The 27,249-nt window shown below is 47.9% G+C and overlaps 1 protein-coding gene across 1 annotated transcript; it reads right to left on the bottom strand.

Annotated features, from left to right (window-relative positions):
• Nucleotides 1-407: 407 nt before the first annotated feature.
• On the bottom strand, nt 408-16,876 carry LOC139311636 (major histocompatibility complex class I-related gene protein-like). Its single transcript, XM_070936119.1, has 6 exons — nt 16,805-16,876; nt 12,619-12,885; nt 11,194-11,469; nt 8,056-8,340; nt 6,094-6,183; nt 408-2,367 (listed from the first exon to the last, which is right to left on the bottom strand). Exons 1-6 carry the CDS (start codon nt 16,869-16,871, stop codon nt 2,312-2,314), a joined length of 1,041 nt encoding a protein of 346 aa, XP_070792220.1. The 5' UTR covers nt 16,872-16,876; the 3' UTR covers nt 408-2,311.
• Nucleotides 16,877-27,249: the final 10,373 nt, after the last annotated feature.

Here is a 27,249-nt window from a genome sequence, read left to right as displayed (position 1 = left end):
GAGAAGGCTCTCCTCCTGGGCGTCGCCAGCCGACATAACTTGGCCGACGGTACCCTGAGGAGTCCCTCTCTGTGGGAGTGGACTGGTCGGTGGGAGGCTGTTGGTGGCAGAAGGTGGTCCCGTAGATACCCTGGTCCTATGCCATGGAGCGCTTTAAAGGTGGTAACCAACACCTTGAATTGCACTCGGAAGACCACTGGGAGCCAGTGCAGCTCGCGCAGGAGAGGTGTTACATAGCCAGATCATCATGCAAACAGAATTCACTCGCATAAATGGAAACGGACACATCTTGTTTTTGCAGTAAAAAAATGGATTTATTAAGAAATAAATAGATCAGTTCTATCTAAACCATATCTTGAAGTAAGAAAGGAACCCAAAGGAGAGACATAAAATTCTTTCATCTTTTTCCTAAATACTGAGGTATAAGAATAGGCCAATTCTCTCTCTCTCTCTCACACACACAGACAGAGAAACAAATTTATTTTACATTCTTTGTTCAAGGACCAGAGGGGGAAGGAAAAAAAAAACACCTCTGGCAATCAGGCAACTCAGCTGGGATTGTCAGACCCTTTTAAAAGCATTTTTTTTACAACCTCTTCGGCCTAGAAAAAATGCTTTTAAAAGAAAAAAAAAGACTGACAATTGGGCAACTCAGCTGGGATCTTCAGACCCTTTTAAGAGCATTTTTTTTACAACCTCTTCGGCCTAGAAAAAATGCTTTTAAAAGAAAAAAAAAAGACTGACAATCAGGCAACTCAGCTGAGATCATCACACCCTTTTAAAAGCATTTTTTTTTTACAACTCTTAGGCCGAAGAGTGGTTGGAAATTGAGCATTACCTGTGTATGAGGATTGAATGCAGCATTGGGTTCTTTTCTTTTAAAAGCATTTTTTCTAGGCTGAAGAGGTTGTAAAAAAAAATGCTTTTAAAAGGTTAAAAAAAGGCCTCTGTCGATCACATCGGTCTACAAATGAGGTAGCCTTCAATGGGACAAGAGCTCCTTCATTGGCCAGGAAGCTTATGATTCTTTCCCACAAGAGTTAGTCATTGTTCTCTTTGGATATATAGCATGCTCTCATTCCGCAGAAGGTAGAAAGATCAGGTCATCTGGCCAAACTTCCTGTCCAGTATAGAATCCACTAAATATTTTTATTTATTTTTTTATTTTATCATATTTGTATACTGCCCTACTCCCGGAGGACTCAGGGCGGTGAACAGTCAAGATAAAAATACAAAAAACATACAAAAGTTAAAAGCTATTAAAAATAGATTAAATAATTTGGGCTCAAGAAACAAATTTAAAACATCCAATTTATATAAAACATTTAAAACCCAATTTAAAAGGGAGAGTTAGGCCAGACCAGCCTGTTGGAATAAAAACGTTTTTAGGACACGGCGGAAGGTGCGTAAGTCTTGGATCCTCCGTATCTCTGGGGAGAGCTTGTTCCAGATGGCAGGTGCCCCCACAGAGAAGGCTCTCCCCCTGGTGGCCGCCAGTCGACATTGTTTGGCCGACGGCACCCTGAGGAGCCCCTCTCTGTGGGAGCGAACTGGTTGGTGAGAGGCTACTGGTGGCAGAAGGCGGTCTCGTAAGTACCCTGGTCCTGAGCCGTGGAGTGCTCTAAAGGTGGTCATCCAACCTCTCTTCGAAGACCTCTGGCAAAGGAGGACTTATGACAACACGTGGCAGCCTGTTCCACTGAGTAACAGCTTTTATAATCATGAATTTCCTATGATTTTTATCCAGATTCTCCTTCCCGGTAGTTTTAATCTACTGTTTCTGGTCCTGCCCGTTTGGGGCAACCGGAAATAAACCCATTCCTTCTTCTAGGTGACGCCCCTTCAAAGATTTGTACACTGCTATCCCATTTCTCCTTGGTCATCTTTTCTGGAGGCCAAACATCTCCAGATAACTTTAACGATTCCTCCTCATTTCCAGACGTTCGTCATCCTTACGTCCTTCTCAAAACGTGGACCAATTTGTTACTATTTCTTCTGATCGCTGCTTTGAGGTGTGCATGGGGGGGGCCTACATCCAATGCCACTCAGGGTACTCTGTGTGTGTGTGTGTGTGTGTGTGTGTGTGTGTGTGTGTAGAGGGGTAAAATTTGAAAATATGGCAGAGTGAGTGTTGCAATGTAACCTTTCACCCCACTCCCAATTTTTGAATGTGTGCCCAATTTGATGCCGGTACAGCAGTATGCATTGTGATGCTTTGTCCGCCATCTTGGCCAATTTGGAGCCAAGGGACTTCCTGAGTATTTTCACTTTCATTTCCCGACCCTTGAGTGCCATGAATACGCATTCCATTTCAGAGTGGCTGTGTTTGCTTACTTGATGCAGCTTGGTACCCCTTCCGCCATTTTTCTGAAAAGGCAAACAAAAAATTAGACCCAAATCTTTTTAACCCTTTACAAAGGGCTGTGTAAGTTAATATTTTATCCAAGCCTTAGAGTGTAGCTTCAGGGATTTAGCCTGTTCTGCCCCAGCTACGGACCCCAAAGAACGCAGCACACGCAAAGTCTGTACAAACCTTATTTTACTAAATTAAATCAGTCTTTTTCAAACAAAGGCTGTTAATTAACTTTCTTAACAGCCTACAAGAATCCAAAGAATAAATAATCGTAATCTTACTATGGTTGGCAGAAGGCCCAGAAGCAATTTGCAGGAAACTGATAAGAGAACTAACGACACGAAGGAGAGTGAACGAAGTTGTTCCCTGCAAATTGCCTCAGTCGTCCTCCTTCCTTAGGCTAAGGGAGTGGCCAATTAGCCCCAAGCCTTACTCTTGAGGAGACCTCCTCCTGAGGAGCCACTCCTGCCTTTTGGCAGCTCTGCACACCCATGCATCGAGAAGAGGCTCCTCCTCTTCTTCCTCTTCACTTATGGGAGCTTCTGGAGGTTCTGAAGGCCCTGGCTGAATCCCCGCCTCTGACACCACATCTTCCCCAGCCTCCGCATTGTCTGACTCAAGTGCCAGCTGCACAGGCTGCTGGCGCAGCACCACACCAGCCTCCTCGCTGTCGGAATCAGCTACTAGCTGCACAGGCCGTGTACGGCCACAACATAGCCTTTTAATTTAGCAGCACCTAGTCTAGCTCGCAAACTATAATAGTCCTAGTTTAACTTTAGGATATAGGTTAAGGTTATAAACCTTATATAGACCATGCTTTTCTAGTCCCACCTTAGGCAGGGTAGTTGGCTGAATGACTTTGGCTAGTCATTCTCGGTCAACCATAGGAAACAAGCCATGACGAAACACTTAGGAAAAACCTTGCCAGGAAAACCACAGGGATTGTCCAGGAAATTACCAGGAGTCCATGCTGATTTGAAGGCACACCCCATTCCCCAAAGTTTAATTTTAACTTTAGGCTTATAATGATGAAATGGTTGCAGAGTATCCCATACCAGAGGCACCATATTGTAGAAAGTTAGCACCCACCCCTCTCCTAGAAGGATGAAATATTTTGAGAAATATTAAAAAGGCAAATTATTATATTTCCCTGGATGAGAAAGGGAGAAACATGTTTTTTTAGAAGGAGAAAGCAGCTTCCACCCTTCTTAATAGCCCTTAGCAGATGTCAACACTTAAGAGATAAAGAGCACTTAAGTCAACACTTAAGAGATAAAGAGCTTATTGAGAAGTAGATAGCTCTATTCATAAGCAAATAGCCATCAGGCCGGGCTATCAACATAATAATTTTAATTGGGGTATTTTAAATTTTTGGGGTTTTAATCCGGCCAAATTTATTTAATTATTTTAATTTTTAATCATTGTTGTGTCTTGTGTTTTTAAATTGGCTGTACACTGCCCTGAGTCCTTCGGGAGAAGGGCGGTATAGAAATAAAATTATTTATTTATTTATTTATTTATTTATTTATTTATTTATTTATTTATTTATTTATTTTTCACCCAAGATCCAACACAGGAAAAAGCTATTAAGTCGTAGTAGGAATTTCCCAAGACTCTTTCAGAACACAAGCCCCTTCATTGCATCACCCCCAGCAAACTTCAACAAAACCCCGGAGCTCAGACAACCTATAGAGCCAGCTAAGACCTCTACATAACCCCTACATGGCTCCATGGGAGTCTGACAACAGCCAATAGAACAAATGTCCTTGCACAGAACAGGAAGCTCAAGTGCAAAGCCCAAGAGAAGGTCTAAAAACCTCTCACTCTCAACTCTGTGTGGTCCGCTGCAGTAGAACCCATGTGGTTCTATTTCATCAATAAATGGACCCTCTTTTCAATCAGCCTCCAGCCCCCATTTTGTCTCCAGTGCCTTTCTCCTGGCTTGGAACTGGACCAGATGGATATTTCTTCCCACAGTGTCATAAATCATTGTATCTGACAATCAGCAAAAATTCACACAGTAAACTAATTACAATAACTAAACACAGTAACTAATTACTTAGTTATGCACTCAGCAGACTAAGAACCATCAACCCAATTCTTAGCAGAACCAGAAGCTCAGAAGGCCAAGAGGTTGAGAGCATTCTTTCATTTGGAGAGGCCAGGAGGCCCATAGGATACAAGACAGTCACTAAGAAGGCGAGTCTTGCTTACAGCTTGTAGGATAGGGGCTGTCAGCAAGTCAACAACTGGAGCAGCTCTTCAATTTTGGACTGGGTGGGCCATGTCTGAATAGGAGAGAGAGTTCTGGAGGTACCTGGATGCCTTTTGGATCCAGAGGAAGTTTTGACAACTGCCCTGTTCTTCTAGATTTATTTATTTATTTGTTTCAATTTGTATACCGTCCTTCTCCAGCAGGACTCAGGGCGGTGAACAGCCAGAATAAAACAGAACATACAAAATTTAAAAACAGTTTAAAATAATTAAATATTTTTGGCCGCAATTTAAAAACAAACCCAATTAAAATCAATTAAATTTAACCAAAACTGTGGGATCAAGCCAGCCCGGCTAGGTGAAATAAGTTTTCAGGGCCCGACGAAAAGTCCGGAGGTCTGGTATTGTACATATCTCTGGGGGGAGGTTGTTCCAGAGGGTGGGCGCCGCCACGGAGAAGGCTCTCCCCCTGGGGGTCACCAGCCGACACTGTCTGGCGGACGGCACCCTGAGGAGGCCCTCTCTGTGCGAGTGTACTGGCCAGTGGGAGGCTATTGGTGGCAGAAGGCGGTCTCGTAAATACCCCGGCCCTAAGCCATGGAACGCTTTAAAGGTGGTCACCAACACCTTGAAGCGCATCCGGAAGACCACCGGGAGCCAGTGCAGCTCGCGCAGGAGGGGGGTCACATAGATTGCAGTTATGAAACTTGCGTCATGTTGCCATCACGGGATGTTTCGTGATTTTTTTTCCCTTCGTGGAGCTGGGGTGGGTATGGCCCACATGTGATGTATCGGGGCCACGGGCTGCCAGTTTGACACCCCTGTTCCAGCAGTGAAATCCACTTACCTTCGCTACTAGTTCAGGTGTGGGAGTGTATGTGTCATATGCGCGTGCGCGCCTCTTCTGTGCATGTAAAAAAGGGACGTAATGACGTCCAGGTGGGTGGGTGGAGCCTCCCACCGCCGGCGCTACCAGTTCAGCAAGCCGGATAGAAAGGAGGGGGGGATTTCACCGCTGCCCTGTTTTAGATGCAAAAACAAACTAGTAGCAGAAGAGCTGCTACCATTGAGCATTGTAGGACAGGAGTCCCCAATCCCCAGGTGGTGGCTAGGTAATGGGCCATGGCCTGTTCGGAATTGGGACATGCAAACAGCAGGTGAATGTATGCACCTTCCGCTTGCATGGAACCATTTCCTCTCCCCTCCCCCCCCACGCCCGGGCAAGTCCACAAAGCCAGAAAGATTGGAGACTACTTGTGTAGGAAAGTCTGAAAGAGATAAAATTGAGTTACCGCTTGCTTGGCTCTTTCTATTTAGAGACTTCCAGGCCTAATCCATGGGCAGGTGCTATTCTCGTGATGGGTGGGGATTGCTCTGCTCATTGATTCATGTTTAGAAAGTGTTGGATATTATGAGTTTTGGGCACTGCCCATTATAAAAGAAGTGTTTTTCTCAGAGAATAGGAGGGAGGCTGAAACTGCCACCAAGAGGCTTCTACCAACAAGAAGTAGTCTCAGTTTACTTACTGGTGTAGAACAGGATCCCAATTACCAGCAAGACAGCAGCAGCCAGAGCACCTAGGATACTGCCCACGAGGATCCCTGTTGCAGATGAAACTAAGAAAAGAACAAAAAGTTGGCCTCAGATAGAAAGTCCATACAGAGAGTGGTAAGGACAGCCGAGAAGATTATAGGAAGCTCACGTCCTGTTATTCAGGCTACTGCTTATAAACACTATATGCTTAGAGCAGGTATGTCAAACTCGATTTCATTGAGGGCCGCATCAGGTTGTGTTTGACCTCGGAGGGCCGGTGTGTGTCTCTGTGTGTGTCGTGTGTGGGCAGGGTGGACGTGGCCCTGGTGGGCGTTTGACACAGGCTCAAGATCTTTTTCCCTTCTCTGCTTTCTTTCCACAGTTCTTTACTATAACCATTTTCCTCTCTTCTACCACATATTACTGACAAACATTTATTACTTATTCTTCATACTCCACTAAACTTTTTATTTCTAAATTTATAACACATTGTTTAACAGTAAATTGCTTTTCCAGGCAGAAAAGCTATTTATACTATTGTATTTTTATTATTCAACTAATAATAAAAATACAATAGCATAAATACCATGATAATACAAGACCTACAGCAGAGGTAAATTTCCAGGATAGTAAATAGAGATGGCTGTCAATTATAGATTGTTGATTGTAGATTAAATGGAACTACAGTATGTAAAATCTGGCATTAAAATCTGTAGTATTAACATAGGATGTTGCCTGTTTTCTATCCTGATCAGGCAGGTACTTGAGGCCACATAATTGTGATCCAGTCCATTCCACTCCTGCAGCACTCTACCAGCCTAAAATGGGCCACGAGGGGGGCATGCGGGGCCTCTGTGTGGCCCATTTTCGGCCAGCAGAGTGCTGCTGGAGGACGGGGAGGCCAAAAATGGGCTGCCGGGAGGGGGGCTGTGGGGTGCACACAGCCCATTTTGGCCAGCAGAGCAGGGCTGGGTTCTAAATTTTTTTACCACCAGTTCTGTGGGTGTGGCTTATTTTGTGGGTATGGTTTGATGGTCATGTGACAATTCTGTAGGATTTAGCAGAGGTACTAGTCTACCAGGCTTTTAACTGCTTGCAGAGCTGTACCGGTCTACCCATTTGTTCTTGGAGCATTCCGGTCTACCCATTTGTTTTTTGAGCACACTGGTCTACCGTCACACTGCCTTTTAACACTGATCAGGTGTAGGGCAGCCCTTTGAAGCCCCGCGGCAAGTTTAAATAGTTTTTTTCCTTCTAGCCAATCAGCTGGGACTCGGGAGGCAGCGAATAGATTGGGGGCAGGGCCAAATAAAAGGTAAGAATTACGTGGGAGGAGCAGGCAGCTCCCAAACAAAGAGAACCGGTTCGGTGACATCATATCGTCAACGCTACTGGCTCGGCCAAACCGGGCTGAACCGCAAGGAACCCACCACTGCAGCAGAGGCACTGTGGGTTGGCCCTTTGATATTTCCAGGCCAGCCCCACTGGCCAGATTTAAGCCCCTGGCCCATGGGCCTTGAGATTGACACCTCTGGCTTAGAGCTCGAAGCATTCTTAGAGATCCCACATGCCCACTTTATGCTCTGTTTCCGCTGCTCCCCTCTGGAAGGAAGTTTCAAAGTATTTCTAGCAGGATTACCCCATTCTGGAGCAGCTTTGTTCCCTGTGCCATCCATCTGGTAAACTTGCAAGATTCGTTTTTCTCACCATGTACATGCATAAATCCGAACTATACTGTGTTGTTTCCGTGTGTCATATAATGTATGTGGGTATATGCATAATTTAAATTAAATTAAATTAAAAAAAAAAAATTTTGATCATCTTAGGTGCTCTAGTTTCTAGGCTGAACTTAGATATTGCAGTATGGGAAGTACCAAGAACAGTACCCCATAAATAAGTCTTAACATGCACTCCTCAGCATCCACGCACCCCGTCCTTCCACTGCCACCACTCACCTGGCTTCTCCCAGGAGAAATCCTGGGGGTTCAGAAGACCATCATGCTCCACGTGACATTTGTAGTGCTCCCTCTCCTTGGGGTCGATCTCAATGCTGAGCCAGGTGTGGTAGGTCCTGTCTGAATTGGGAGTGATCCCACCCCGGAGCGTCTCCTGCTCCAAGATTTCCCCACCTTTCCTCCAAGTGACATCAACCTCTTTGGGGTAGAAGCCGTGCAGACGACAGATGAGGATCTCCAGTCCTTCGTAGCTCCCTTTCCGGGTGACTGTCACCACGGGAGGTTCTGCAAAAATTGAAACATTCTTAATCATCGGCCGAATGACGGCTTGAGACTCAAGAGACAGAATCTGGAGATGCAACAGGACGCTAGATCCCATCTAGCCCAAGCAGCATAGTCAACAGTGAAGGATGATGAGCAATGCAGGCCAATACCTTTGCCTGCTATTGTTGAATATCAGAAGCAGGATTGGACCATTCCTGGTCCTCTGTTTTGATATGCCCTGGGCAGGAAGCCCAAATTCTTAAGTTCTAGAATTTAAAACCACACCATCATGGTGCTTAAGCCTTACTTTCTCCCACAAGTTGTTCCAAAAGTAAATACCGTATTTTTTTGACTATAAGACGCACCTAAATTTACAGGAGAAAAACAAGAAAAAATAGTTTTTGGCCTCCGCGTATCAGATTTTTGCCCTCCCCGACACCCAGAAGCACTCTGTATCCCCCCCGCACAGCCCACTTTTGCCAAAAACACACCCATTTTTGGCAAAAACGCACCTCTTTTGGGGCTCCCAAGTCCTCGGTGTGTCACATTTTTGCCCTCCCCGGCCCCCAGAAGCACTCTTCAGTGCTCCACAGGGCCCGTTTTTGCCAACAATGCACCCGTTTTCACCAAAAATTCACCTGTTTTTGGCCTGTAGAGTGCTTCTGGGCACTGGGGAGGGTGAAAACGCGACATGCGGAGGGCTTGGGAACCCAAAAACAGGCCCGTTTTTGGCCAAAATGGGCCGTGCAGAGCATTGCAGAGTGCTTCTGGGTGCCGCGGAGGGTGAAAACGCAATGCAGGGAGGCCAAAAACGCTCGTATTCGGTCTATAAGACGCACCTAAATTTTCACCCACTTTTAGGGGGGAAAAGGTGTGTCTTCTATTCTGAAAAATACAGTAATCCCCTTCTAGACCTGTGCATTTGATTCCATTTTCTAAGTCTTCACACCCTCCCTGTAAGGAAAGTCAGTGTCTCCCCTGCCCGTCATACTGTGGCAAACAGGATTATTTCTGAGTGAAAGGAATTTACAGAAGAGAACTTTCTGCAAAGGATTGGGCTCTACATTCACAACCATCATCTGCCCAAATTCTGGACCAGTCCAGGAATCCATGAAAGGTGATTGAGAAGAATTGCTTTTCAGTGAACACATAGAAACCTTGAAGTGTAAGAAGACACAGAGGTCATCCAGTCCTCCCCACCGTCTAGCAAAAGCTACTGTCATAATTGGAATGGAATGGAATGGAATGGAATGGAATGGAATGGAATGGAATAGAATAGAATAGAATAGAATAGAATAGAATAGAATAGAATAGAATAGAATAGAATAGAATAGAATAGAATAGAATAGAATAACAGAGTTGGAAGGGACCTTGGAAGTCTTCTAGTCCAATCCCTGCTCAGGCAAGAAACCTTATACCGTTGCAGACAAATGATTGTCCAATCTCTTCTTAAAATCTCCCAATGTTGGAGCATTCACAACCTCTGGAGGCAAGTAGTTCCACTGATTAATTGTTAGAAAATTTCGCCTTAGTTCTAGGTTGCTTCTCTCCTCGATTAGTTTCTACCCATTGCTTCTTGTCCTACCTTCAAGTGTTCTGGAGAATAGGTTGGCTTCCTTCTTTGTGGCAGCTCCTGAGATATTGGAAGACTGCCATCATGTCACCCCCTACTCCTTCTTTTCATCAAACTAGAAAGACCCAATTCCAGCAACCGTTCTCTCTATGTTTTAGTCTCCAATCCCTTAACCATCTTTGTTGCTCTTCTCTACACTCTTTCTAGAGTCTCAAGAGCTTTTTTACATCATGGCGACCAAAATTGGATGCAAAATATCCAAGTGTGGCCTTAGCAAGGCATTACAAAGTGATATTAATACTTCAGATGATCTGTTATATAAGATAAACCAGGGGTCGGCAGCCCGCAGCTCCGGAGCCACAAGTGGCTCTTTGGGCCCTCTGCGGCGGCTCCCTGTTCCATCACTGGTTCGCCCTGCCCCTCTTATTTCTTTTTTGGCCTCCAGCCCAAAGAGGCAGGAAGTGAAGGCTGCCTTACGTGCAAATGTGGCGTGAAGGCAGGTACAGGGCAGCTCCCGCTGTTGTACTCTCCTTCCCCCTCCTCCTCTCGTAACCCCCTGGCCGGCTGTGGCTGAGCTGGGAGTGTGCGCACACATGGAGAGACCCTCCTTAAGCGAGCCACTGCCTGCCCCGAGCGCACCTTTCCTGAGCTTTGGCGCTCGTTTGAGAAGGGTCTCCCTGCACATGCGCAGATGCCGGCTCAGCCACAGCTGTCCCTGGCATCCTGAGAGGAGGAGATGGACGAGGGTCGCCGGAGAGTGCAGGAGCGAAGCTGCCCTATACCTGCCTTCGTGCCACATTTGCACATAAAGCAGCCTTCGCTTCCTGCCACTTCAGGCTGGAGTCTCCCTGTGCGTGTGAATGCTCCCGGCTCAGCCACAGCTGGCCAGGGAGTTATGGGGGGGGGGGAGGACAGTCGCCTGAAGGGAGGGGGAGAGAGAGAGAGAGAGAGAGAGAGAGAGAGAGAGAGAGGGAGGGAGGGAGAGAGAGTGATACGTAGAGAGGTGGTTAGAGAGTGGAAGAGAAGGAGAGGGAGAGATACAGAGGGAGAGAGAGACAGTGGGGAAGAGAGGGGGAGATAGGGAGAGGGGGAGAGAGACAGAGAATAGTTTTGTGGCTGGGTAGGCGTGGCTAGGTGGTCATGTGACTGGGTGGGAGTGAGTGACATTGAGTTGGCCACGCCCACCCAAGTTTTGTGGCTCCTGATGCGTTTTTTTTCTGTAGGAAACGGGTCCGAGTGGCTCTTTGGGTGTTTAAGGTTGCCGACCCCTGAGATAAACCAACAAACCCACAACCCATCACCTTTTCTGAGAAGGGACTCCTTGCCGTAATTCAGGTATTTGTGGAGCCACTCAATGCAGTCTCCTTCCAGGAAATTCTTCCGGCCTTGGGTCCAGACCTGATCGGCCTCCCACCTCCGCTTGGTGACCTGGGCCCGCCAGTCGGCTGCTGTCCACGTGAGGGTCTGTTTATCCAGGCTGAGGAAATCTGTCCCATCATAGCCAAACTGAGAACTGCCTTCTTTACGTCCGTCTTGTCGTAACTCACAACCATGCATCCATTGCCAGGTGTGAAACCCTGCAAAACAAACCTTGGTGACGCTTTCATAGGTCGCTCAGTATCAGAGATATAATGAAAGGCTCGGAATACACTATAGAGATGATCTACAGGTAATCTTCAGCTTAGAACCACAATGGAGCCAAGGGTGAAATCCAGCAGGTTCTGACAGGTTCTGGAGAACCGGTAGCGGAAATTTTGAGTAGTTCGGAAAACCGGCAAATGCCACCTCTGGCTGGCCCAAGAGTGGGGTGGGAATGGAGATTTTGCAATATCCTTCCCTCAGGAGTGGGGATTTTGCAGTATGCTTTGCCTGCCATGCCCACCAAGCCACGCCCACAGATCCGATAGTAAAAAATTTGGATTTCACCACTGAATGAAGCCCAATATTTTTGTTGCTAGGCAAAACAGTGGCTAAGTGAATTTTTCTTGGTTCATTTTACGATCTTTCTTGCTCTGGTTGTTAAGTGAATCACTGCAATTGCTAAATTAGTAACACGGTTGTAAAGTGAATCTGGCTTCCCCATTGACTAATTGTCAGAAGGTCACAAAAGGAGATCACATGACCCCAGGACACTGCAACTGTCCTAAATATGAGTCAGTTGCCAAGTGTCTGAATTTTGATCGTCTGACTGTCGGGAAAGGGATATCGTCGTAAATGTGAAAACCTGCCATGTCACTTTTTTCAGTGACCTCGTAACTTTGAACCATCATTAAATGAACTGTTGTAAATCTAGGACTACCTGTATTCAAACCCCAACTAATTCAGCCCTTCATGGTAGGCTGGTCAATGAAAAGGTCACTGCAAGGATTGCAGGAATCATTCTAGTAGAATAATCTAGAATAAGCTAATTATTTTATTAATTATTCTAATAGAGTCCTGTCCAAGTCTCTCTTTGTTCCACCTTATACTAAACAAAATCAAGACGTGGTTATTTGAGTTTCTTTCTCACAAGTGTTTCACTCTCCGGACCGCAAAATCTCTTGCCTAAGCTTCTTCTCAATCCTTCCTGCTCCAAAATCAGCCCTAAAACCAGTCCAATGCGAGAATCCATTATGTAGAATCCTTGACTGGAAGAGTTGGAAGGGATCTTAGAGATCATTCAGGCTAATACCCTGCTTGGTGGGCATGCAGCAAGGCAGCCTATAGCCATCTCCCTGGCAACTTACCCGGGGTGTGGTTGAAGCGGTTCCAGAGGCTCAGTTGGAAGTAGAGTTCCCAGCTGTGAGAAAGCTGAGTTTGCCAGTCCCAATACTGGGCATCGTCTTCCTCCACCTTCTGAATCCAGGACCCCCGTGGCAAGTCCCTCCGGGAATCGCTATCGTACTGGACAAACTGCTGATCATCCAAGTACCCCACAATGATAAAGCGGGGCAGGCCGTGGCCCAGTTCTGACACGCCGGTGAAGAAATAGCGTAGGACGTGGGAAGTGGCGGCTACCGGAAGAAAAGAAGCAGGCATTCGGTGAGCATCATTTGCCGTTGAACGGAACTAAAAACCTCAAAGGACTACTGTCAAACTGCAAAGCCATGGTGAAAGGTTGAGGGAACTAGGTATGACTAACCTATGAGAAGAGAAGGAGGACATGCTAGTACTTGAGGATCTAGTACTGACTGATTCTCCAAAGCACCCAGAAGCAATGGATGGAAGCTTGTAAAAGAGAGACCTACCATATTTTTCAGAGTATAAGACGCACATTCCTCCCCCTAAAAGAGGGTGAAAATTTGGGTGCGTCTTATACACCGAATGTAGCCCCACCCAGCCTCTGAAATGGAGGTTTCAGAGGCTGAAAAAAGCCTCTGAAACCTCAATTTGAGAAGCTGAAAAAAAGCCTCCGAAACGGGGGTTTCGGAGGCTGAAAAAAAGGCAAGGCGTAGAGCTCACAACCAACGAACCTGTTGCTAAAGTTCACCTCTGGGAACAGCTGATTGGGGGTATTCCGGGAGGCAGATCCACCCCCAATCAGCTTTTTTTCTTATTTTCCTCCCCCAAAACTAAGGTGCCTCTTATACTCCGGTACATCTTATGGTCCGAAAAATACGGTAATTTAGGAGTAAGGAGAAATTTCCCGACAGCAAGAACAATTAATCGATGAAATAGCTTGCCTCCTGGAGTTGTGGGTGTTCCATCACTAGAGTTTAGGGGCTCCTTCCTGCTTGAGCAGGGGGTTGGACTAGAAGACCTCCAAGGACCTCCCTTCCAGCTCTATTCTGATTGATTGGAGGATTTCAAATATAGGCTAGACAATCATTTCACTGGGGATGACATAAAGTCTCCTGCCTTAAAAAAGATGTTGAGACTCTAGAACAGTGATAGTTAATCTTTTTGCTGTCGCGTGCCAAAAGTGGGGGGAACATGGGGGGGGGTGTCAATCACTCATGTACCCACACCCATAATTCAATGCGCCCTGCCCCCCGCGCATGCATGCACAACCCCCATGCTCCCCCTGCTTTTAGCGCGCGATGGCATGGTGGGCCTGGTAAGGCCCATTTTTCACCCTCCCCAGGCTCCAGAGGCTTTTTAGGAGCCTGGGAAGGGTGAAAACAGCCTCTCCCCCACCCAGAGGCCCTCCAGAGGCCAGAAAGAGCCCTTTTCCCGACTTCCAGGAAGGCCGGAAAATCAGCTGGCACTGGAGCTGAGCTAGAGCAACACTTGCGTGCCCACAGATATGACTCCACGTGCCACCTGTGGCATGCATGCCATAGGTTCGCCATCACGGCTCTAGAAAGACTGTCCAAAAATATGTTGGGGGAAAAAACCACCTGGAAATTAAAAAAAAAAATCAAGATGGCAGCCCTCGTCACTTCCCGCCTGGACTACTGTAATGCTCTCTACATTGGGCTCCCCTGGAAGAGCACCCGGAGGCTCCAGCTGGTCCAGAACGTGGCTGCGCGGGTGATTATGGGAACGTCATGGTGCTCCCATGTAACACCTCTCCTGCGTGAGCTGCACTGGCTCCTGGTGGTCCTCCGGGTGCGATTCAAGGTGTTGGTGACCACCTTTAGAGCGCTCCATGGCTTAGGACCTGGATATTTATGAGACCGCCTTCTGCCACCGAGAGCCTCCCACCGGCCAGTACGCTCCTACAGAGAGGGGCTCCTCTGGGTGCTGTCGGCCAAACAATGCCGACTGGTGGCCCCCAGGGGGAGAGCCTTCTCTGTGGGAGCTCCTGCCCTCTGGAACGAGCTCCCCCCAGAGATACGGAGGATCCCGGATTTACGTACTTTCTGTCGTGCCTTCAAAACTTTTTTATTTCATCAAGCCGGGCTGGCCTAACTCTAATTGAGTAATTTTAATTTTAATTTTAAATGGGGGATTTTAACTGTCGGGCCAAATTGTTTAATATATTTTTAAATTGTTTTTAAATTTTGTATTCAATGTTTTTTTTACTTCTGGCTGTTCACCGCCCTGAGTCCTTCGGGAGAAGGGCGTATATAAATTTAAATATTAAATTAAATTAAATTAAAGTGACATAGTTAAAGCCCTGCCCCTTTTTAAGCATCTCACTCCACATCGGCAAATAAACCACCAGCAGAATTTCACCAAATCCAAATGCTTGCTTGCTATTTCAAAATGTTCCCTTGTATCCAAGTAAAAGTGGGACCTTAAAAAAACCTTAGTAAGACCACACCTCATCCAGTTTTGGTCACCACACTATAATAAAGATGTTGAGACTCTAGAAAGAGTGCAAGGAAGAGCAACCAAGATGATTAGGGAACCGGAGGCTAAAACATATGAAGAATGGTTACAGGAACTGGGCATGGCTAGTCTAGTGAAGAGAAGGACCAGGGGAGACACGATAACAGTGTTCCAATATTTGAGAGGCTGCCACAGAGAGGAGAGGGTCAAACTATTTTCCAAAGCACCCGAAGGCCAGACAAGAAATAATGGATGGAAACTGATCAAGGAGAGATTCAACCTAGAAATGAGGAGAAATTTTCTGACAGTGAGAGCAATCAACCCATGGGACAGAAGCTGCCTTCAGTTGTGGGAGTTTCATCACTTGGAGGCATTTGTACCCTATCATTAAGTCATTAAGGATATTGCTTAACACATTGTAAGCCGCCCTGAGTCTCCGGAGAAGGGCGGCATATAAATCAAATTTTAAAAAAAGTGTTGTATCTTATGATTTTTGATGAATGTATCTTTTCTTTTATGTACTCCAAGAGCGTATGCACCAAGATAAATTCCTTGTGTGTCCAATCACACTTGGCCAATAAAGAATTCTATTCTATCTATTCAAGAAGGGACTCGACTGACATCTGTCAGAAATGGTGTTGGCAGGGTCTCCTGCTTGGGCTGGGGATTGGACTAGATCAGGGATCCAACCTTGGCAACTTGAAGACTTGTGGACTTCAACTCCCAGAGTTCCTGAGCCACAAGTCTTCAAGTTGCCAAGGTTGGAGACCCCTGGACTAGATGACTTACAAGGTCCCTTCCAACTCTCTGAATCTGTTTGAGACCGCCTTCTGCCACCGATAGCCTCCCATCGACCGGTATGCTCCCACAGAGAGGGGCTCCTCCGGGTGCCGTCGGCTAGGCAATGTCGGCTGACGACCCCCGGGGGAGAACATTCTCTGTGAGGGTCCCTACCCTCTGGAATGAGCTGCCCCCGGAGATTCGCAGGATTCCCGACCTGCGTACCTTTCGTCGCGCCCTAAAAACATTATTATTCCAACAAGCATTATTTGGCCTAAATAATAATAATAATATTTTACCATTTTAATGGGTTGTTTTATTAGAGTTTTCGGCCAATTTATTTAATTGTTTTCAATTGCTTTTAATTTTTATACTGTCATGGTTTTATTGCTGGCTGTACACCGCCCCGAGTCCTTCAGGAGAAGGGTGGTATAGAAATTTAATAAAATTAAATTTAAAAAATAAAATAAAAACCTCTGGAGGTCTCTTCCAGCTCTAGGATTCTATCTTCTATGATCTAACAGGGAAGACATGAGGGACCCATCCAATCACGTGAGAGGGAGGAAAGCCCCGCCCGTAGGGCTTGGGAAATTCCAGCTGCAACGCAAAGCGAAAGCTGCACAGTAGCGAGAGGGGAGAGAAATACTAAATACTATTGTTAGGCAGGGACCTCCCCACCCAGTACAAAGAAGCTCCTGGAGAAGCTCCCCTCCGCCCCGCGTCCTTGCTGGGATCTCATGCCCCTTCCCGCTTTAGACAGCTTCCTCCGGCTGCTCCCTGTAGGTTGAGTTCCAATCAATGACCATCCGGTATTCCCAGGGTCGGGATAGCAGGAGAGGCTCTTTGATCCAGATCCGCAGCTGCTCTGCCAACGGACTTAGAAAGTGGGGGGGGGGAAGTTCTCAAGTAATGGGGGTCTCTCGCCCCGCCACTCACTTGCGGTGCCCGCACCCAGCAGCAGGACGGCTGCCTCCAGCAACACGAAGAGGGATCGGGAGATCATGCGGAACCCCACGCCTTGCAGTGCCCCGGGCGAGCCCTACTATCAGAGCCGAGGCGGAAGAGCGAGCAGCTGCCAGGAACTGTCACCAGCAGCTCTTGAGGCACCTCCTGCCCCTGCGGGGAAGATGCTGGGCGGGTCTGGGAGGAGTCTCCGCCCGGGGGTGGGAGGGCGAGAGAAAGTTCCCCCTCTTCAAATAGTCGCTCACAATCTTGAGTCCTTCCCAGTTTCCTGCAATAGATCCCTTATTTATATTTATATATTTATATTTTATATATTTATTAAATTTTTATACCGCCCCCCTCTCCCGAAGGACTCGGGGCGGTGAAGAGCCAAGATTAAAAAAAAAAAAAACATACAATATAAACATTAAAATACGTTTAAAACAAAATTAAATCCAAAATGGCTCCCCAATTTAAAACGCCTTATCCATAACCCTATAATTAAAACAAATTTAAAATTTCCACATTAAAAGGGGGAAGATTTAGGCCAGGCCAGCTTGATGAAATAGAAGAGTCTTAAGCGCGCGGCGGAAGGTGCGCAGATCCGGGATCCTCCGTATCTCCGGGGGGGGGGGGGAGCTCATTCCAGATCGTAGGTGCCCCCACAGAGAAGGCTCTCCCCCTAGGGGCCGACAGCCGACATTGTTTGGCCGACGGCACCTGGAGGAGCCCCTCTCTATGGGAGCGTACTGGCCGGTGGGAGGCTATTGGTGGTAGCAGGCGGTCCCGTAAGTATTTGAAATTTGAATCCATGGGCCACAGCATTCCGGATCCCTCTTTTCAGCTTCTCCAGGGATTGGTGTGATTGGCACCTGGGCATGGTTGCTTTTGTTGTCACTTCATTAGGCAAGAATGTGGCTCGGGTAAGTTGCATGGGCTGAATTTCCCCCTTTGCCACCTCCTTAGGATAAGTGAGGTTATATTTGCAAACTTGAAAGCCAGGTATTTTTTTTTTAACCAAGGTTTTTATTCCCGAAACAAGATTTATTTATTATTTATTTATTTTATTACATGTATTTATATGCCACCATTCTCCCGAAGGACTCAGGGCATCGAACACAAGTTAAGAAACAAGTACAATAAAATCATAATTTAATCCAAATAATTAATTAGTAGTAAATAATAAAACCCGGAATCAGTCTCAGCCTATTTGTTTGAAAAGCCAAGTCTTCAAGTCCCGATGGAAGGAGCAGAGATCAGGAGCCATCCGGAGCTCAGTAGGTAATTCATTCCAGAGGGTGGGAGCACCCACAGAGAACGCCCTATCCCTGGGCACAACAAGGTGACATTGGCTCGCCGTCGGAACCCTGAGGAGAGCGGCCCTATGTGAGCGAACAGGACGATGAGAGGCAGGCAGGAGAAGGTCATGCAAATATCCCGGACCTAAGTCATGAAGGGCCTTATAGGTGAGGACTAGCACCTTGAAGTGGACCTGGAGAACCACTGGTAACCAGTGCAGCTCACGCAGGAGGGGTGTTATATGGGAGTAACGAGGGGCTCCCATAACAACCCATGCAGCTGCATTCTGGATCAGCTGGAGTCTCCTTTAAAAGATGCTCTCCTTTAATCCCTTTTGCTGCGGCGCTTACCCTGTTCTGTGGCACAAATAGAGGAGGGTTGGTGGAAATGGCTGGTGGTAGTACATGTGAAAGAGATCCAGGCAGTGGTGAAATCTAAAATTTGTTACTACCGGTTCTGTGGGCATGGCTTGGGGAGGAGGTAATGTGACTGGGTGGGCGTGGCCAATTTTTTTTTTTTTACTTTTAAAACCATTTTTTCTACAACCTCTTCGGGGGAAGAGGTTGTAAAAAAATGCTTTCAAAAGGCTCTGACGATCCCAGCTGAGTTGCCTGATCAGCAGAGGCTTTTTTTTCTTTTAAATGCCTCTGATGATCCAAGCTGAGTTGCTTGATCAGCAGGGGCTTTTTTTCTTTTAAATGCCTCTGACAATCCAAGCTGAGTTGCCTGATCGGCAGAGGCTTTTTGAAAAGCCCATTCTTGGCCGGCAGTGTGCTACTGAAAGCTGGGGAGGCTGAAAACCAGCCACGCGGGGACCTCCTGGGGCCTCCGCATGGCCCGTTCTTGGCTGGCAGTGTGCTGCTGGAGGCTGGGGAGGCTGAAAACCAGCCACGCGGGGACCTCCTGGGGCCTCCGCATGGCCCATTCTTGGCTGGCAGTGTGCTGCTGGAGGCTGGGGAGGCTGAAAACCAGCCACGCGGGGACCTCCTGGGGCCTCCGCATGGCCCGTTCTTGGCCGGCAGTGTACTACTGAAAGCTGGGGAGACTGAAAACCAGCCACGCGGGGACCTCCTGGGGCCTCCGCATGGCCCATTCTTGGCTGGCAGTGTGCTGCTGGAGGCTGGGGAGGCTGAAAACCAGCCACGCGGGGACCTCCTGGGGCCTCCGCATGGCCTGTTCTTGGCTGGCAGTGTGCTGCTGGAGGCTGGGGAGGCTGAAAACCAGCCATGCGGGGACCTCCTGGGGCCTCCCCATGGCCTATTCTTGGCCGGCAGTGTGCTACTGAAAGCTGGGGAGGCTGAAAACCAGCCACGCGGGGACCTCCTGGGGCCTCCGCATGGCCCGTTCTTGGCTGGCAGTGTGCTGCTGGAGGCTGGGGAGGCTGAAAACCAGCCACGCGGGGACCTCCTGGGGCCTCCACATGGCCTGTTCTTGGCCGGCAGTGTGCTACTGAAAGCTGGGGAGGCTGAAAACCAGCCACACAGGGACCTCCTGGGGCCTCCGCATGGCCCGTTCTTGGCTGGCAGTGTGCTGCTGGAGGCTGGGGAGGCTGAAAACCAGCCACGCGGGGACCTCCTGGGGCCTCCGCATGGCCCGTTCTTGGCCGGCAGTGTGCTGCTGGAGGCTGGGGAGGCTGAAAACCAGCCATGCGGGGACCTCCTGGGGCCTCCCCATGGCCTATTCTTGGCCAGCAGTGTGCTACTGAAAGCTGGGGAGGCTGAAAACCAGCCACGCGGGGACCTCCTGGGGCCTCCGCATGGCCCGTTCTTGGCCGGCAGTGTGCTGCTGGAGGCTGGGGAGGCTGAAAACCAGCCACGCGGGGACCTCCTGGGGCCTCCACATGGCCTGTTCTTGGCCGGCAGTGTGCTACTGAAAGCTGGGGAGGCTGAAAACCAGCCACACAGGGACCTCCTGGGGCCTCCGCATGGCCCATTCTTGGCCGGCAGTGTGCTGCTGGAGGCTGGGGAGGCTGAAAACCAGCCATGCGGGGACCTCCTGGGGCCTCCGCATGGCCCGTTCTTGGCCAGCAGTGTGCTGCTGGAGGCTGGGGAGGCTGAAAACCAGCCACGCGGGGACCTCCTGGGGCCTCCACATGGCCCGTTCTTGGCTGGCAGTGTGCTGCTGGAGGCTGGGAATGCTGAAAAACAGCCATGCGGGGACCTCCTGGGGCCTCCCCATGGCCCGTTCTTGGCTGGCAGTGTGCTGCTGGAGGCTGGGGAGGCCGAAAATGGGCCACGCATCACCACCCCCAGCAGCTCGTTTTGGCCGGCAGAGGCACCGTGTGCCGGTCCTTTGATATTTGCAGGTTGGCCCTGTGGGCCAGATTTAAGCACCCTGCAGGCCAGATCTGACCCATGGGCCTTGAGTTTGACACCCCTGATCTAATGCTATTCTTGTACCTGGATCTAATATCCTCTTCCTTGGTTACACTTTAATAATGAAAGAAATACCTGGTTTTTGCTGACAATGGTGAGGAAATTAGCGAGGAAAAATGCAAACTCAAAACTGTAGGTTGCAAAAACCGACCCTCCGAAAACACAGGTACTCCTCGACCGACAACCATTTATTTAGTGACCGTTTGAAGTTACAATGGCACTGAAAAAAAGGACTCATGACCATTTTTCACACTTAACGACCGTTGCAGCATCCCCATGGTCACATGATCACAATTCAGACGCTTGGCCACCGATTCATATTTGTGACAGTTGCAATGTCCTGGGGTCATATGATCCCCTTTTGTGAACTTCTGACCAACAAAGTCATTGGGGAAGCCAGATTCACTTAACAACTGAGTGACTAACTCAACTATTGCAGCGATTCACTTAACAACTGGGGCAAGAAAGGTAACATGGGGCAAAATTCATTTCACAACTGTCTCACTTAGCAACAGAAATGTTGGACTCAATTGTGGTCGCAAATCAAGGACCGCCTGCACCTGATTTTTGCTGACTGTCAGCCTCCACTTTTTCATTGCTTAACTGCTCGGCTGCTATGAAACGGGGAGAGGGGGGAGCTATTGGAATTCTTGGGAGGGGGGGAAGAGTGCTGGAGGAGAAGAACGGAAGAACCTTTGCTTCAGCGTCATTTTTGAAGTTGATAACGACTCAAGGTCAACGGTCGTGACATAGCAGGAGGATGGCACCATCAGACGTGGCACCTACATGACCCCTGGGGGGGGATTGTGGATTGGATGATGGACGCTGGACAGTTGGGGAGGGATGCTTTCTGTATGTAATTTTCGCGCCTTTGCTTCAGACCTTGCTTTTCTTTGACTGCATTCAGTCCATACTTAGTAAAAGATACCTTTCTCTGTGAAAATGGAATCGGGGTTTTTCTTTCTTGGGTAATGGAAGGAGGCTGTCCTGACACTAACACTGGTAAGGAAATTAGTAGGAAACATACTCAAAACTGGAAAAACTGGTTGCAAACCGGTTGCAAAACCTGATACATGGCGGAAAACTCAGAACAATGAAGAGAAAGCATGCTAAAAGGGAATTAAAAAAAAAAAAACTGACAGAACACCACAACAGTTGAACAGGAAATGCTACCAGTGTAGCCTAGATTGCAAAGACAACAGCTGTAGCGGGTTTTGGTTTCTGTTTTTTAAAAACCTAGCTTTATTTTTTTTCTCTGTCGGCATTACTTATGCCTGACTTTTCATTGTCCACAACTCGGGTGTGTCGCCCAAACTCCTGCTTCAGGAGGCTCAACCCACAATCACTAATTTTTGCAAAAAAATAAAAATAAAGAAATGCTGGTGATAATATGATGCCTACAACACCTCTATTTATGGAATAAATGTGCCTGTTTTCAGAATTCCTCAGTCGGGGAAAAGTGCTTTCCAGATTTAACAGCTTAACAGAGTTGGAAGGGACTTTATATTATTATTATTATTATTATTATTATTATTATTATTATTATTATTATTTTATTTCTATACCGCCCTTCTCCTGCGGGACTCAGGGCGGTGTACAGCCAGGATAAAACATTGCGTACAAAATTTAAAAAACAATTTAAAAAACAATTAAATAATTTCGGCCCAAGATATTAAAAATAACCCAATTAAAACCAAATTCAATTAAAACTGAGAGGATGGGATCAAGCCAGCCCAGCTAGATGGAATAGGTGTGTTTTCAGGGCCCGACGAAAAGTCCGGAGGTCTGATATCGTGCGTATCTCAGGGGGTAGGTCATTCCAGAGGGCGGGTGCTGCCACAGAGAAGGCTCTCCCCCTGGGGGTCGCCAGCCGACACTGTTTGGCCGACAGCACCCTGAGGAGGCCCTCTCTGTGTGAGCGAACCGGTCGGTGGGAGGCTATTGGCGGCAGAAGGCGGTCTCGCAAATAACCCAGCCCTAAGCCATGGAGCGCTTTAAAGGTGGTCACCAACACCTTGAAGCACACCCGGAAGACCACAGGAAGCCAGTGCAGCTCACGCAGGAGAGGTGTCACATAGGTCCATCATGGCGAACCTATGGCACGCGTGCCACCTGTGGCACGTGGAGACATATCTGTGGGCACACGTGCATTGTCCTAGCTCAGTTCCAGCATGCATGCGTGTGCCAGGCAGCTGATTTTTGGGCCATCCGGGCCCACCAGAAATCGGGAAACGGGCCATTTTTGGCCTCCGGAAGGCCTCCGGGGGGTTGGGGAAGGCCGTTTTTGTCCTCCCCGGGCTCCTAGAAAGCCACTGGTGGCTGGGGAGGGTGAAAAACAGGCCTACCTGGCCCACCATGCCATTGCGCGCTAAAAGCAGGGGGAGCACGGGGGTCGAGTGTGCATGCGCGGGGGGCGGGGCACATTGAATTATGGTTGTGGGCGCACGTGCGTGTGACACACACCCCGCGCTCCCCCCGCTTTTGGCACGCGACAGCAAAAAGGTTAGCCATCACTGTTATAGGTCATCTAGTCCAACCCCCCGCCTAAGCAGGAAACGGTGTCCTACAAGGTCCCTTCCAACTCTGTTAATCTATATACCTCCAAGGTCCCCTCCAGCTCTATTTTGTTGGAATTGCTTACCCAGAAATGGTGAGTTCTCCATGATTAGATGTATTTCAGATGAGACTAAAGAACTGGGAGTCTTAAACTGGATTCCTGCCCTGAATAGATGATGGGACTTTATGGATCAACCAGCCACCCCCAATTCTAGGTTGGTGTCATTCCGAACAATCCAGTCTTAACCTGAAGGAGGGGACTTCCCCATTTCCCTTCCATGACTTCCATACAGAGAACAATCTGGTTGGACTCTAGGACCATTATCTCCTCTTCTTTCTTGGGGAACCACATTTTCCTGAAATGACAGAGGCAGTCAAATATTTATTGAGACACCAAGTCTTGGTGTATTCGGGTCTTCTCCCGTGTAAGATTGAGATAGATAGATAGATAGATAGAGAGAGAGAGAGAGAGAGAGAGAGAGAGAGAGAGAGAGATGGTGGGAACACTTTCCTTATTTTTAAAAAGCTGTGAATGACTGCAAAGAAGGAAGTCTCCTTTCCTTTCTTCCTTGCCCTTCCCTTTTTCCTTTTTCCTTCCTTCCTTCCCCTCCCCTTTCTTCCTTCCCCTTCTTTTCCCTTCCTTCCTTCCCCTTCCCTCCCTTCCTTCTGTCCCCTTCCCTTCCTTCCTTCCTTCCCTTTCTTCCTTCCCCTTCCCCTTCTTCCGTCCTTCCTCTTCCGTTCCTTCCTTCCCCTTCCCTTCCCCCCTTCCTTCCTTTGCCCTTCCCTCCCTCCTCCTTTCCTTCCCCTTCCCCTCCTTCCTTCCTTTCTCTTCCATTCCTTCCTTCCTCTTCCCTTTCTTCCTTCCCCTTCCCTTCCCTTCCTTCCTTTTCCCTTCCCTCCCTCCTTCTTTCCTTCCCCTTCCCTTCCTTCCTCTTCCGTTCCTTCCTTCCCCTTCCCTTCCTTCCTTCCCCTTCCCTTCCTTTTCTTCCTTCCTTCCCCTTCCCTTTCCTCCCCCCTTCTTTCCTTCCCCTTCCCTTCCTTCCTTCCTTCCTTTCTTCCTTCCCCTTCCCTTCCCTTCTCTTCTTAATTGTAATTAATCCCCACCTGAATCAGATCCTTATCCCTTTGGGGAGGGAAAGGAGAGGAATCCGTACAAAGAAAGCATCCAGATTCCTTCCCTTACCTGAGCTGGTAGGCCAGGAGTGGCTTCTTCACCTCCTGAAAGGGGCCCTTGATCTGGAGGCATTCCAACCCCTATGAAGGAGCAAAAGGAGACGAAAACCTTATACCATGGACAAATCATTGAAACGGACAGGGAGATGTTCTCCCTCCCTCATTGAAGTTGAGTCAAAGGAGACTCATAATTCAGCAAAGGAAGCTCTTCTTCCCACAATTCATCCTTAACACGCAGAATTCAAAGCCACAAAGTCTGGAAGGGGACTTTTAAAAGGAGAGTGGATAATTTTCATGGAGGACAATTGTTTCAGAGGCCATGGAGCAAGGTAACCTCTGGGCTGTATCTGCAGAGGGAATCAGATGTCAACCTCCTTTTTAGGAGTACCTAAAGGCATCAGAGTGCACACAGGTTTACTATGTGAGACAACTCAGGAGTAACAACAACAAACAGATGTTTGTAATAAATAGTGGTTTTATCTACAAAAGAATATATACAATACATACACATACTACAGGCAGAGGTCAAACAAGCAGCAATTACACAGGGAAGAACACACAGTGAGAGAGAGGCGCCCTAACAGGGCCTCTTCTTATTATACAGGCTCTTAAAGGGATAATAGCCAAAAAAGCTTGCTAACTCATTCCCATCATTACATCATTGCATCAGCTGGTCAGCTCTTAAATCACTACCCTGACATGGTTGGACACAACAAGAAACAAAATGTTGGACTAGGATGGATCTGGGTCTAAACAAGTAGGGCTGTTTGACTCAGCCAGGAGTTTTAGGCACTGGAAGCAGCAGCAAAGCTGGGATTTCTCTGGGGATCATCAACACGTTCTCAGAAACTCAATCCAAGGAAACCTCATACCTTGGATATTGTCCAACGTTGGCTCCTCCTGTCTGATACTCATTGAGAGCAGCGTCTGACAGGCATTGGGGAGATCCGTCTCCAATTTGGGGAAATCAGCTCTGATCGCTATCAATGGATTCTGCAATTGGAATAGCCAGGATCCCACGCAGGGAGAGTAGTTAGAAGATTACGAGAGAAGGATGGGTTTTATTGTAGTTCTCCCAACTCTGTGAACATGGCACTTGGGGATGACCACCTCTCAAATAATTGACTGGAGAAGGGAAGAGACTTGCCAGCTGCCCAGTTCAGGAGTAAATAATCTAATATGGAACAGATTGCCTATTGTGGGTGCTTCATTGCTGGAAGTTTTCAAGAAAAAATGGTATAATCATTTGTCCATGATAGAAAGGGGAGTCCTGCTTTGGGCAGGGGGTTGGATTAGAAGACCTCCAAGATCCCTTCCAGATCTATCCTTCTAATAACAACCTTTAAAAAAAAATACCTGTTTCTCTCTAGAGAGATTCCCAGGAATGTTAATAGGACTACAAAGAACATGGTCTCTCTAAATGCTCTCAGAGGATGAAATATAGTCTCACCTGTTCTTCCTTCTTGATGACTTTGGTCTGGCTCAGGAGGAAACTTTCTGCCAGAACTAGGGCCCGAAAAGTGGTCCCTGGTGTACGTTGTTGGACCAACTATCCATCTCCGGAGGCAAGATAGCCAGGAAATGCTCCAGGACCACCAAGTTCAACATTTCGGCTTTTGTGTGTCTTTCTGGCTTTAGCCAATCTTGACAAAATTCATGAAGTTGGTCGCAAATCCTTCGGGGACCCTTGGCTTTCAGGTAACAGATGTTTCTAAAACGCCAACTGTGGTTTCTCTGAGCTGGTAACTTCCTCACATGGCTGGCTGGGGAATTCTGGGAGTTGAAGTCCACAAGTCTTAAAGTCACCAAGTTTGGAGATCCCTGCTCTAGATTCAGGCACTGTTGAAAGCCCTCTTTCCTCCCACCCTGGGGGCTTCTCCAGATAGGATGGACTTCAACTCCGAGAATGGATGGACTTCAACTCCCAGAATGCTGAGCCAGTTGGAATTCTGGGAGTTGAAGTCCAATCAATGGGGAGGGGCCCCTAGGGAGCAGTTAAGCTGCATTGCAGACAATTTGGTTGGCAAACTCTGGGGAGAAGAGAATGCCAAGTCCTTCCCTAACTAACTTTAAAGATACTTTCTGAGCTTACAGCATCCCAAGACTCAAAACATGGTTGTTATGGTCGCCAAGAGTTTAATTTGAGCAGCATAATAGAGTTTTTGACAGGTGAAAGTGATGTCTAAAGAGAGTAAATCATTGATCTTTTCCTTCTGGAACAGAATATGTCTACTATTCCTGATTCTATCGAGGCAGAAATATAGAAAGTGGCTAAGCCAACTGCACCACGGAGCAGGTGGAAAAGTCCCAAAATAACCCAACCAAGAACCAACTGATAGGGCAGCCCAAAGCTCCAGTCAAAGTTGCCCTGCCAGAAGTGCCCAAACTCCTCGTCAAAAGTTCAGCACCTGGATGCTTCAAGGATGGTGGGACATTTCAAAGGGGCTGCCCCAACTTTAAAAACCAAGTCATGTCAGTGGAATGAATCGTCGGCATAATAGAGGGTTGGCTGAGTTTGGTGAGAGGGTGAGACCTCCTTAAGAGGATGGGGAAGGGGAAGGCCTTAGAGCGAGTTGGGCAGCAAACAAGTTTAACGAATTTCCGTGATAAGGCCAAGAGACTAGTTGTCCAGAGAGATGCTGGGGCCACCATTTCCACAGTTCATCGTTCTTGGTCAAAAGGTATCAGTTGGCCCATCAGAAGCAGTGGAGATGCTGGGTCTTCAAGGAAAGGTAACAGTGGTGGGTTGCCCCCGGTTTGCACCGGTTCTATAGAACCAGTAGTAAAACCGGCGGAAGGCCCCACCCACTGCCCCTGACGTCATCAAAATACTTCTCTGCATGCGTAGAAGCTTCTGCGCAGGCGCAGAAGAGCGCACACAAGCACTAGCGAACCAGTAGTAAAGGTAAGTAGAACCCACCCCTGGAAGGTAACCACAACCCTAGTCTAGCTACCCATTCAGTGGGGAGAAGGTGAGGGGAAAGTCATACATGATTGTCCAGGTACCATGTTGCTTGAGGAGGACCTAGCCGAGAA

The sequence above is a fragment of the Pituophis catenifer genome, unplaced genomic scaffold, assembly GCF_029215685.1.
Source record: "Pituophis catenifer annectens isolate HBS135680 unplaced genomic scaffold, rPitCat1.0.hap2 SCAF_2, whole genome shotgun sequence".
In the NCBI taxonomy this organism is placed as follows: domain Eukaryota; kingdom Metazoa; phylum Chordata; class Lepidosauria; order Squamata; family Colubridae; genus Pituophis; species Pituophis catenifer.
Note: the sequence above shows the minus strand (reverse complement) of the source record. Positions and strands in the feature narration are given on the sequence as shown.